General features: G+C 31.3%; 1 protein-coding gene across 1 annotated transcript in view; it reads left to right on the top strand.

The window, feature by feature from the left end:
- ADCY2 (adenylate cyclase 2) overlaps positions 1–12,730 on the top strand; it is a 605,008-nt gene that overhangs the window by 533,622 nt on the left and 58,656 nt on the right. Inside the window, exons 17-18 of the mRNA XM_031946113.1 lie at positions 4,905–5,021; positions 11,722–11,891. Coding sequence (XP_031801973.1) covers positions 4,905–5,021; positions 11,722–11,891 — 287 coding nt within the window. The remainder of the gene's footprint in view (positions 1–4,904; positions 5,022–11,721; positions 11,892–12,730) is intronic.

Below are 12,730 nucleotides of genomic sequence, written 5' to 3' on the forward strand. Positions count from 1 at the left end.
AGGCGTAGAGAACTGCTGAACAGAAATTTCCCATTTATCTCAGACCTTCTTTATCTGAGAAATACACACAATCCAAATCTTCTAAGCATCCTGGAGACCAAACTGGATAACTATCAAATTCCTAAAGAAAAATAGAATAAAAATTTAGTCTTAAGCAGGCCATTTTTTTAAACCAGAGAACCTATCAGAAATAAATTTGTTAATTAAATTCAAAATATATCTTCTTCAAGCTATTTGTTAAAGAAATTCAAAGGGACTGAAATTCATACTACCTTTAAAAATCTGGACATAAATCATCTCCATCTTACAGTTTATAGTTCAAGAACAAAAACAAACTCTTATCAGTCATAATTTAAGGAAGGTTGTTGTTTGTCCTTCATGCATGAAGAGAATCCTGACATCAGGGAGGTGATGCCATGACATGCAAGTAAATTGGATTTAAGTGAGGGAGTGCTATACAAATCATTAGCCTTATTTCCTCCCCTGGAGTCATCTGTATCCAGTGGCAAGATTTTAAATCATCAAAGAGAACAAAACTAGAATAGAAACTTTGGATACTTCCTAGAAAATCATTTTCCTAAACTCATTCAGTCTGATGTACAGAGAAGAAAGGAGGAATATATTTAATTGAATTAAGCAAAGGGTCTGTTGTTCTTACTGAAGATATTACTCTAATCAGTTTCAGAGAGGATTCTCGCCTGGACTGATTATATCTGTTCCTTTAGGAATTGATTAGACCTTAAAACAAGCAGGAAAAAAGATTTTCTATTCAAAGAATTGTTTCCTCAGAATAAAATATATGCTGATATTTTTTTACTCAGATGAGACCAAGAACTTTAGACAGACACTGAAAATATATGGTTTTTGAATATTTCTAAAAATGAAATGAGGTGAGGGTTAGAGGAGTGAAGATTCATTTATAAAGTTAACTAATTCTAACTGGTATTTATGAAAGAAAATGGAAAAGTGGTGAAGAACTCAGGTTCTCTTAAGCAAGTACTTAGGCTCCTTGCCTATGCTAATAGCTGACCTCATCTCCAGGGGAAGCAAGAGAAAGTAATTCCTCTCCTAGAAATTCAAGAGTATCCCAAAAGAACGAAAGCCCAAAAAAAGGGGGTATAATTGTTTTCATCTCTCTTAGGGACCCCACCAAAAGGAGAATTTCCTCCTGACTCAGTCATCAAAAATCAGCACAATCTCACAGGCACAACAATACATGGGAATCATGAACCAAAGGAGAGCTTCTGCATCATGCTAAAGTGCTGTAGAATTCTTCAATTCAGAGCCATTGGGCATATTTAGTTCCATAGAAAATTCTTCTTTCTTCCAAAGATCCATGCTTTTTTATCAAAAGGATTGGGAGACCTAGTGATCTCCCCTCAATCCATGCTACAATTAAATGTTCTGTGAGGATTGTGTGAGAATAGGCAGAGCTGTAATTGCTATTTGTATAGAGATTTAGTTTTAAATATCATCTATGAAGAGACTTTTATTGTCAGGCTGAAAAGAAGATAAGAAAGGGTTTGTCTAGCCTTTATATCGTGAATAATTAAGAAGAGACTTTAATTGGTATCTTGTGGGAACTGAGTGGTGGGGCTGTTTTCCAAAAATGAAGAGTTAAAATGATGGTGAGAGGTAACTCTGGCTTTGATCTGTGATAAGATGTTATAAATAATTATTTATGTCTTTGGTATTAATGTTATTCACTTAATGAACCATTAACAATGATGTTTATTAATGTCAATAAGATCTGGGCAGGTAGGTGGTGCAGTGGATAGAGCAACAGCTCTGAAGTCAGGAGACTTAAATTTAAATCTGGCTTCAGACACTTAACACTTTCTGGCTGTATGACCCTGGGCAAGTCACTTAACCCCAATTACCTCAAGGGGAAAAAAGAAGTTGAGTTTAGGGACTTTGATACATAGAAGTAATTAACTGTTTATGGGTAATTTTTTCTCCATTTGATTAAATAAATTATATTTAATAAAATTAGGTAGTGATTCAGAGTTTTAATTAATAAGAAAGTAGTTACAAATTGAAGAAATTATACTTAAAGTGAATTAGTAATTCAGAACTTTAATTAATAAAAAAAATAGTTACAATTTTATTAGTCAAAAAAGAAACAAATACATTCCTGGAATATTTTAGAATTTAGGATTATGAGAATGAATGTGGTAACAAGTCAAGCCAATTTAAGGGGGTGACCATCTCATATAAAGGAAGTTAATCTAAACTCATACAAATCATATGGTAAGTAAATTAGTTATACAAAATGGTATGAAATCTAACTGAGAGAAAGAAATTATTACTGACTGGGGGAGATCAGGAATGGTTTCCAAAAATATAATTGGGAATTCAGTCATGCTTTAAATAATTGGTAGTAAATGATCAAGTCAAAAAGACAAAAGATATTCACAGCAGAGGGATTAATGTGAATGAAAGTATGAAGGCAAAAATCAAATCAACAATAATTTTTTGTTAATTAACAAATTTATTTTTAACATTGATTTTAAAAAAATTTAGAGTTCTAAATTTCCTCCCACCTATTAAGAAGGTAAGCAATATGATATCAATATACATGTGACATCATTCAAAACATTATAAGCCATTCAACAAGAATATATTAAATGTGCACCTAGGGATTCAAAGAACTATGCATCCTAGGGATACCAAAAAAAAAGCAAATGACAGACCCTATTCCTAAAGAGCTCACAGTCTAATGGGGAAAGTCATGTGCAAACAGCTATATGCAAATAACATATACACAGCATAAATTGAAGATTTTTATAAGGTTATATGAAGATTTATAAGATATAGAGAGAAAACATTAAAATTAAGAGGAATCAGAAAAGCTTCCTGAGGCATCAGGATCTTTAACTGGTACTTACTTTAACTGGTAAAATAGGAGACAGATTAGAAAAGAATCCCAGGCATGAGGGATCCAACATGTTTGGATTTGGAAGATAAAAGTATCTTGCTTAAGGAACAGCAAACAAGTAAATCATAAAGAGTCCTTAGGATGCAGATTCTAGTCCAGTTTGGAGAGTATAAAGCATTGTGAAGAGAAAAGCATGATCTTAAACTTAAACATGATCGTAAACTTAGAAAATTAGAGTAGACTCCAGAATTTCTAAAGTTGCTACTCATATTAGGTTTTATAAATTGTATTCCATTTATTATAATAAGCTCCAGACAAAGTACAATTTTAAAAATACAACATTGATGCATACCGCTCCTCAGTATCTGTAAAAAAAAAAAAAAAAAAAAAAAAAAAAAAGGAAAAGCAGAGCCTCAGTCATTTTTTTGACTTTTTCCCTTTCACATGATGATATGATTAAGAATTTAATGCTATGCTTTTAATATCTGGAATGTCTACTTTTATAAATCCCCAAAGTAAAGCATTTTCCTTTAACTTGTCAGTCCTTGATACATTATTATGCAGATGGATTATATTCTGCTCCCCCAGAAGCTGTATTTATAAAATATTGAACTCATGATTTTTGCCAAGAAATTTTTCCATTCCTTCCTATCTGATTTAAAGGTTTTGTTTTTTCTCTTTTCATGGCTCCCATAGTAGCAGTCAAATAGTGATGATAATGCTTTTGATCAATTCTGCAGCAGCAGATCAGTAAAACTCTCAAGCTTCTTTGATTTTTTAATTAGCATTTTTCTGAATTTCATTAAGTGATATGAAGGCTGAAAATACTCTTTTCAGAATACTAAATATGCTAAATAACCATAGTCAATTTCTAACTGATATTTGTTCTATTTAGCCAAAAGCCTAAAGTGGCTATTATTTAAATATTTCAAGGAATCTTTACTAAGGGGGTAAATTGAGGTATCAGAAGAAATGAAAATATTGAAATGCATTTGATTTTAAATCCTAATTATATAAGATTTTGCTATATGCTAGGAAATTCCTTCTAGAATAATCAGTAAAAGTGAAATATTTTGAGGTAAAGAAATAACAGTCAAGACTTTGGAAAGTTTTAAACCTGACCAATTTGGTGACAGTGACTAGTTTCATCCTTAGACAGAAGTTAAAACCTCTTCAGCTTCACTTTTTCTCTTTAAAGTAGAAATTGATATACTCTGTTTTATAGATAAATTATCACTTTTATTCAAGGTATTAATATAACTATGAAAGGAACCAATTATCCTCATTTCCTCAGGATCATGTTACAATGGATGTATTTGTCTTTCTAGTATTCTAAAGGATCAATCTTTCTCAGAATTTTGGTATTTTAATATAATGGTCTATTCTCTCAATCCCATGTGTGTAAGAGAATTCTTAGTCTTTAAAATAGTGGAAATGTAATATGATATTGATGACAGTGGGTCTAAACCAACAGTGAGCAACATGATGTCATTTTGCTCATTAATTTAATGTATTTTATCATAGACTTATAAATGCTGGTGGATTAATTTAAATCAAGGTCCAAAATAAGACCAATAAAAGTTCTATTGAATACTTTACAAAGATGTCAATCTTATTCATTGTGATTTGACTTTCTACTTAATCCCTCTTTAAAAAAATTAAAATGAAACCCAAATGCTATGATCAAATAGTATTAGCTCTAACATTTTTACATTTTTAAATAAATATTTAGCTAAGAAATATTCCCAGACTTCCAAAAGGATTAGTATCCTAGTGATCAGATGCTTAGCTAATAATCATTCATCTTTCACTATAAATTTTTAAAACCTTCAGAATTCCAAGTAGAAAGTCATTAGTAAATTTAAAGCAAAAAAAGACTCCCCATCTGTCAAGAAAAGTAATTAAGTTTATCTTTTACCACAAAGGAAACAATGTATAATTAATGAGTGAGAATTTATCCTCCTGAGTTTCCTTTCTTGATAATAGCTTATACTAATAATACACTGTAAAATTGTTTTCCTCTCAGTTTTTCCTGAATGAAGCACAGATGATGATCCCTTCAGGTTCCAACATGTCAAATTCAAGTCTTTCTGACTCAATTGACCGCAAATCTCAGAATACACAAAAGTATTTTTTCCTGCCTGTAAGTATATTTTATTTCTTTTTATATCATATTATGCTTCACTTTATGCATATTAGGTTGTATCCATTTATGCTAAGTGGTATTGGAACTATAGTTCCAAGTTTTAGCTTAAGAGGAAATAAATATATCAAAAGATTATGTGTGTATATATATTATGTGATATATATATATATATATCAGAGTTTCTAGTTTTATTGTCTCTGAATTGTCTTTTAAAATGAAATAGGCAATGGCTAATACCTTTTTAAAATGGTAAGCTCATCCAGAAAGTATATTTCAAGTGAAATCTGTTTAAAATCAAATATAGATAGATAGGTACACAAATACATACATACAGAAATGTGTTAAGTAAAAATCCAACTTAAGGCTATGTCATGAAAGCTAGTAACTTTTAGTTTAAAGTCAGAAGTCTTGATTTTTAGTTGTGGCTTTAAAAATAGGCAAGTCAATGTCTCAGACATCTCAACATCTTTCTCAGTTTTATAGATTCAGAGCCAAAAAGAATCATTTAGTCCAACTGCTCCATTGCACAGATGAAAAAACAGGTTACAAATGGCTTGTCTATGGTCACAGAGGTAATAGAAGTAGAGGAGCTAGGATTTGAATTCAGATCCCTAGGTACTAAAAGAAACATTTTTTCCCATATATTTGAAATGTTGTACAACTCTTAAAGCAAAATAAAAATATCACCTATCTTTATTTATTTATTAGTTTGTCGATTGTTCTATGTAGCAGACTAGTTTGCCAACTTAGCATATAATCTCTTTGAGGACAAACACAATATCTTATAGTTTTTCATTATTCTTCCTAACTTCCAGCTCCAGATACTTTCTTATATACATATCTTTAATAATTACTAGCCAGTTGATACATTTTAACCAACAATTTGAACATTTCAAATTTAGCATTATTATAACCTCTTAAGTACAGAGTTCCTTCAAATATTAAAGAATATGTGATATAATTGATGTAAGAACTTTCTTTATATGAATCTTCCACAGAGGACTAAACCAATGTGCCTTCCTCTAAACCTTTTTTTTTTGAAAGAGAGGCAAGGATATTTCATGATTTTCAGTGCAACATTTGAGCAATCCATTTGTTAGGGTTCAGCATTACTACATAACCAGTCCAGCCTTCTTTTCCAGTTATATGTGGCCTCAATATGTTGAGGCCCACTTATACTTATTATGAATCTTTCTTTGACCTTTGATTCACCTGTAGCTAAGAGTTTTCTTAAATCAAGGTTTTTCATGATTCATAGCTATGGACTTTTATTGTGAAGGAAACAAATAGAAATTATTTTCTAGTTAAACATTCTTTTCCCCTGGAAATGATTTATACCAAAAGAGAGATATTAAACACTTCATTTTGAATACTGACCATTGCCTAGATCATACAGAAAAACCTGATTTAATTCTCACTTTACTTTGCAGCCTACCTCCTTGCTTTTCCTAGGTATCAATTTAAACATCCACATTGTGTTTTTTGTGATATTCATTTTCATTTGGCTCTCCTACTACCTGTCTGAAACTTTCTTTTCAGTCTTCTTTGCTTGGTCATTATAAATGTTTTACCCTTTGATTCTGGTCAAACCTTGAGGCTCTGTCTTGCACAGTGCTCTCTTCTATCTCTATATTCACTCAGCTTTCTACCTTTGTACTGAATATCTTCCCTTCAAGAACCAACTAGCTGCTCATCTGTACCTCTTAAAATACTGAGCATCCTTCAACACTTAAGTTAGAATCTCTATTTCATAGCAATCTTTCTGTATCTCCCTGGTTGATATTTCTCTATCCTCAAATTATAGTGTATTTCCTTAACTATGTAATCATTATATCCTTAGAATTTACATTTGCAGAATGTAAACTCTTGGAGGACTTGATCTATATTTATCTTTGCTTCCTCAATGCATAGTATTGTGACATTTGTACAGAAGACATGTAATGAACATTGGTGAACTGAATATAGACAAATCCATTGTAGGAAACTATTGTAGTATAATAGGAAGGACACATGACGTGGAGTTAGGAGCTAGAATTCAAGTCTTGACTTAAGGATTTACTATATATGGATCATAAGCCATTTAGCATCTAAACTCAGTTTTCTCATATGTAAAAAAAACTAGATGATGTTATATGTACAAATGAACAATGTTATATGTATAATGAACAAAGTGGTTGGAGGAAGGAAACAAACATTTACTAAGCACTTATTATAGCTTAAGCCATTTATAAATATCATCTCATTTGAATCTCACAACAACCCTAGATGCTGGGAGGTAGGAAACTGATGTAAATAAATATGAAGTAATTTGCCTAACACAACAAAGCTAGTGTCTGAAGTCAGAGTTAAAATTAGATCTTCTTGACTACAGGCTTTGCCTTCTACCTACTTTACTATTTAGCTGCCTCTAGTTGAGGCTGAAATGTTTTGCAAACATTAAAATGCCATGCAAACATGTGAGTTGTCATCATTTTATCCATAACTGAAATTATATCTTTGTGATCTAATATATAAATTCTATTTCTTATGCTTAGTATCTCTTGCACTGGGGTTAAATAACTGAACTTTCCAGGTTCTCATTTTCTTCCATAAAGTTAAGAGTCTATAATAGATGGCTTCTGAGGTCCTATAATTTTTTGACCATTATTATTAAACATTTGATTTGGAGTAGTGGACATAATCCTATTTATTTTATTTATGAGAAGTATTGAGCCAACAGAGGTCATCTTGATGATCCACATAGAGAAGATTATATGGTGATTCAGCACCTAGCCTGGTGTTTTGCACAGAATAAGTACTCAGCAAATGTTTGTTAAATTATGTAATATTGCATTTGATGTTAAAATTCTACATGACCAATCTTAGAGGTAAGCCTGAAATTAGGATAAGGTCCAACTCTGATATCTTGATCCAACCCTGAGATTTAAAAAAGAAAAGAAAAAAAAAAAGAGTGATTAATGCTGAACTTGAAGGATATTTTGACCCCTTCTTTAGATAAATAGCTAATTGATTTGTGCTAATTTCTATCATTTAAAAAATTATAGAACATTAACAGCATGCCTATATAGACACAGCAAAGAGAACACTTGCACTTAGTTTCTAATCCTACATTATAATGAAAATATTCCTGTATTGAAATCAATTTTAAAAAGAAAAAGTAGTTTGACTGGCAAGGAACATTTCAGAATTGGTCCAGCTAATATTTTTAGATGAAATTTGGCAGGACATGATTGTTATTACTTAGAGAAATTCTATATTCTTCTATGACCTCATTTTAAATAAAAGCAAATCATTAGAAGCCCAAGTTAGTGGGAGTGATGGGAATGAAAGAGAGAGCATTAGGGAATATAAAAGTTAAAATTCAAATTTATTCTGTCTTAATAGTTCTTCTAAAATAAAATCACTTAAATGATTCATAAATCAAAATGGGGGCTTACGAATTTTCCCAATCTGTTGTAGCTATTTTGGAGTTTTTATGAATTAGCAGATTAAGTCAGTATTGCTAAAAAAAAGTAATGATTTTATTATAAAGAAACTGCGGTGTTACTCTTTTATGGCAAAAAAAAAAAATTCAGAGCGAAAGATAAGTCAAAGGCAATCTATTCTAGCCTACATGAATTGAATATGAAGATATTCTGTTCAACATAGTAGAAAAGTGATCAGATTTTAGTTGGCTACATCCTATGAGATAGAATCTAATACTCCTCAGGCAGTCCATTCTGCTTTTGGATAGCCTTGTTAAGAATTTTAGGAAGTTCCTTAATATCAATGTGGCTTTATTACCTTATCTATAAAATGAGTGATTTGGGTTAGAGCTAGCCTTAAATATTTATTTTAAGTAAATTAACTTTCAAAAATAATCCAAAATGAGCCTCAATATTGTAAAAACTGTGTGAGATATTTTTTAAAACAAGGACATTCCTGGATTCCTACAATTCATAGTTCCCAATAATTGACCACTTGATTGGACTCTTCAAAAGATCAGCCCCATTCACAACCTTTCCTTATAATATAATATAGAACTATACAAACATGAGGAAAGAAGGAAAGAATTGTACCATCTTGTTATTACTTGTTATTACTTTTCATCTTTCCTGCCACTTTTTTGTATGCCTGGAAAACTTCATAATGAGACTTTAATTATCCTTTTTTCTCTTTCTCATATCAGGGCAGTTGTAATATATCAGAGGTAGTTGCAGAGAGAGTTGCAACCTCCTAAGGAGGTTGGAAAAGAGAAAAAAGCTACTTTTTTAAAGTAGCTTTGGCTTAAGCTATCTCAGCTTCTCCTCTCCATTTTTAATTCAAGTTGGTGGGACTTATGTTTATCTCCTGAAAGGCAATTCTACTTATTTTTACAAAAGATTTGTATTGAGGAAGAGGGTAGGATCTGGGAGTATCCAATCTGACTTTTCTCAGCTAAAAATTGAGACAAATGGCCTTAAATGATTATTCTTCCTAATATATTAGATACTTCCTTTTATGAAATCAATGGAAAGAACCACAGATGAGAAAACTTATAGTTTAATATCTTTGTTATATGGTTGCAATAAAGAGCAGAACAAATAAGTGATGAAGAGAAGTTCAGAATTAGGGAAAAGGAAACCTACTTTCAAGATTAAAATTGTATTATGTAATAAATATTTTAGACATTCATAATTTCACATTTATTATTTTGTGTTACGTATTATGTTGAAAGTTTTTTACTGGCATTGAATTCCCCCAGAATTAGTCTTCTTTCACCTGATACAGAACATTAGGTTGTACATAGTGCAACTAGGCCATGGATCATGGTATGATTAAAGGGCTTACCTTATCTTACCTTATCCTACTAATAAAAAAGTGTTCCTTGTCCTTGTGTGATTTTAGTATAAGAACTGATATTAACCTATATCCCACCAGAAACCGAAAGATTGAGTATCAGAAAGAAATAGAAGATAAAAGCAGGAGCAAATTGTTGATGTGTATAATCGAGATTTTCTCAAAAGTCCTAGAAATCATTCTCAGTTAAGTAGAGAGGGTATTATTTTGGAGAGAATATAAGGTGAATGAGATAGAGAATCAATTTAAGAAGAAGTAAAAGAGTCTTGCTTCAGTGAGGGCCTAGTTAAGACTGGAAAAGTCTTCCTGATTCCACAGGCAGCTTTCTATCCACTGTTTCAATTCAGCATATTCCATGGTATGTAGCAGTTGTTGTTGCTGTTGTTTTTTGCTTGTTTATTTGTTTGATTCTTAAATACCCAGATAATATTTTCAGAATTGATGAAAAGGTTTCCACAAAACTAGATTTCTTTTTCTCATTAAATAAATGTTTAGTAATAAAACCAAAGCTAATCTAAAAGTATCACTTAGTAATTTAGTATAGTAATTATAAGTGTTTCAAATACATATTGTATTAAATAGTTTTAAATAATTTGAAAAAAATCTGTTGAGCTAAGATATCATTGTACCATTTTAAAATACCATAAAAGAAAAAGTTAACTCTTTACTGTGTCACTAATTAGGAATAGGCAGTATCATATACTTAACTACAAAAAATAAATAATGAATATTATATCATATAATATATATATATGAATTATATTTCATATCATATGAAATTGAGAAGCTGGACACCTGGTCTCATCCCACACTACTAATTTGCTCTTTTATTTTCTAAGGCTCAGATAACTTCTCCCAAAAACCTTCTCTGATCCCCTAGCTAAGAGTCTTCTCTCCATAAGTTTTCTTTGTACCATACTTATTGATTTATACTGTGTTTTGTATCTCCTCCAGTTGAATGTAAGTATCATCACAGCAGAGACTGTTTCAGCTTTGTCTTTGTATTCCCAACACCTAGACCATTGTATTGTACATAATAGGATCTTAGTAAATATTTGTTGAATCAAGTATTGCTTTATAAGGCAGACTCAATAGTATTTGCCACCAAATATCTAGAAATATTTTAGTCAAAAGCAGTATGGATTTTTAAATCTCTTTAATTGTCTTGAAAAAGACTACTTAAAACTAAGAACATCTAAGAAGAGAAAAAAACTGTGGAATGGTGTTTAGAAAAACTCCCTGGGTTCTAGACCTACCTTTGATACATACTGTCTTTGTGATTATAGGCAAGGAGCTTTAACTACCAGTATCCTAGGTAATTCCCTAAGATTAGAAGAAACCAAAGTTATCAATCACTAGATTAGAGGGATTCTGTATTGCCATTGAACAACATTGAAACATTGAAACTGTATTGCCTCCTACCCAAAACAAACAAGAAACCATCAACAGTTAAACAGGTTTTCAAGCTTCATTTGATGTCAGAACAAGTTTTCTGGATATAGTAATGGTTCTCATGGTTCCTAACTTGTAGTATTTTCCATTTCAATTAAATAGGCACCATTCTGAAATAGGTTAAATTTTTACTGGAGTCATTAAAATGTCAACATTTCCACAGTCTTTAGGACAGGCATCATTTAGCTGCACCAGCAGAAAATTCTTCATTCAGTTTAGACCAGATCTGCACTAGTCTGCAGATTGAGGGATAAAATGTTATTGACTGAGATGCCAGTTTTGTGATAATCTTTGATGTGAATTATAGTTACATGAGTTTGGAAGTTGACAGTATAATGATGGTAGTGGGATTTAATTTGTTCTGATTTTTCAAATCAGATCTTAAATATGTTTCTTTTTTGTTTTGTTTTATTTTTCCCATTTCTAGTACTTCATTTACAGCTGCATTCTGGGCTTGATATCCTGTTCTGTTTTCCTGCGAATAAACTATGAATTGAAAATGATAATCATGCTGATTGCACTCGTGGGTTACAATATCATCCTCTTACATACTCATGCCCCTATACTTGACGAATACAGTAAGCTTCTAATGGGCAGGTAGGTTGCCTTCTGTTTACATGAAATTTTCTCAGTAGTGAATAATAAAAATAAAATCTAGTAGTGGCTAAATGCAAAATGGGAAGATGATTGTTATTATTCTACTGTTACAATGCAGTAATTGTGGGAATTGAGGACATCCTTGAAAATCATGAAAGTGTTTACACAGTAATTACAGAGGAACTGAAAGGAAATTGTTTGAAGGGAAAGTTTACATAAGTTTTTGTTACTAATATGCCCCAAAATACATTTGTATAATTGCCATGAGTCTTAGTAATTTCAATTATGATTTAGTATTAGGCAGCACACTTTGAAGAGATTTCCTACAAGGTGCTAAGGCTGAAAAAAATAGAATATAAATTTTCTTCTACACTAAGGAATTGGGGGAAGGGAACTGGACTTCATTCATTTTTATTGGTCTTAATATTGTTCCAAAAAGTTGCTTTAGAAAATTATCTATTTTCACTTATATCTTCATACACACTCATTTTTCTTCATATTATGTTTTATTCTTGTTGGAAGAAATATCCTCGCTGGGAAGTACATTAATGTACTACAATTTGTTTAACCATTTAGCCATTTGGTGGGCCTCTACTTTGTTTACAATTCTTTGCTTCCACTAAATATGCTGCTATAAATATTTTGATATATATGCGGTCCTTTTGCCAATGATCTCTTTGAGTGTATATGCCTAGCAGTGGAATCACTACCTTAAAGCATATGGATAAATTAGTTGTTTTCCTAATTGCAAATTGCTTTTTCAAATAATTTTGCTAATTTGCAATTCCACCAATATCGGATAATAAACATTAATTAAGTGCCTACTATGAATACAAATA

Source organism: Sarcophilus harrisii, chromosome 1, assembly GCF_902635505.1.
Source record: "Sarcophilus harrisii chromosome 1, mSarHar1.11, whole genome shotgun sequence".
Classification (NCBI taxonomy): domain Eukaryota; kingdom Metazoa; phylum Chordata; class Mammalia; order Dasyuromorphia; family Dasyuridae; genus Sarcophilus; species Sarcophilus harrisii.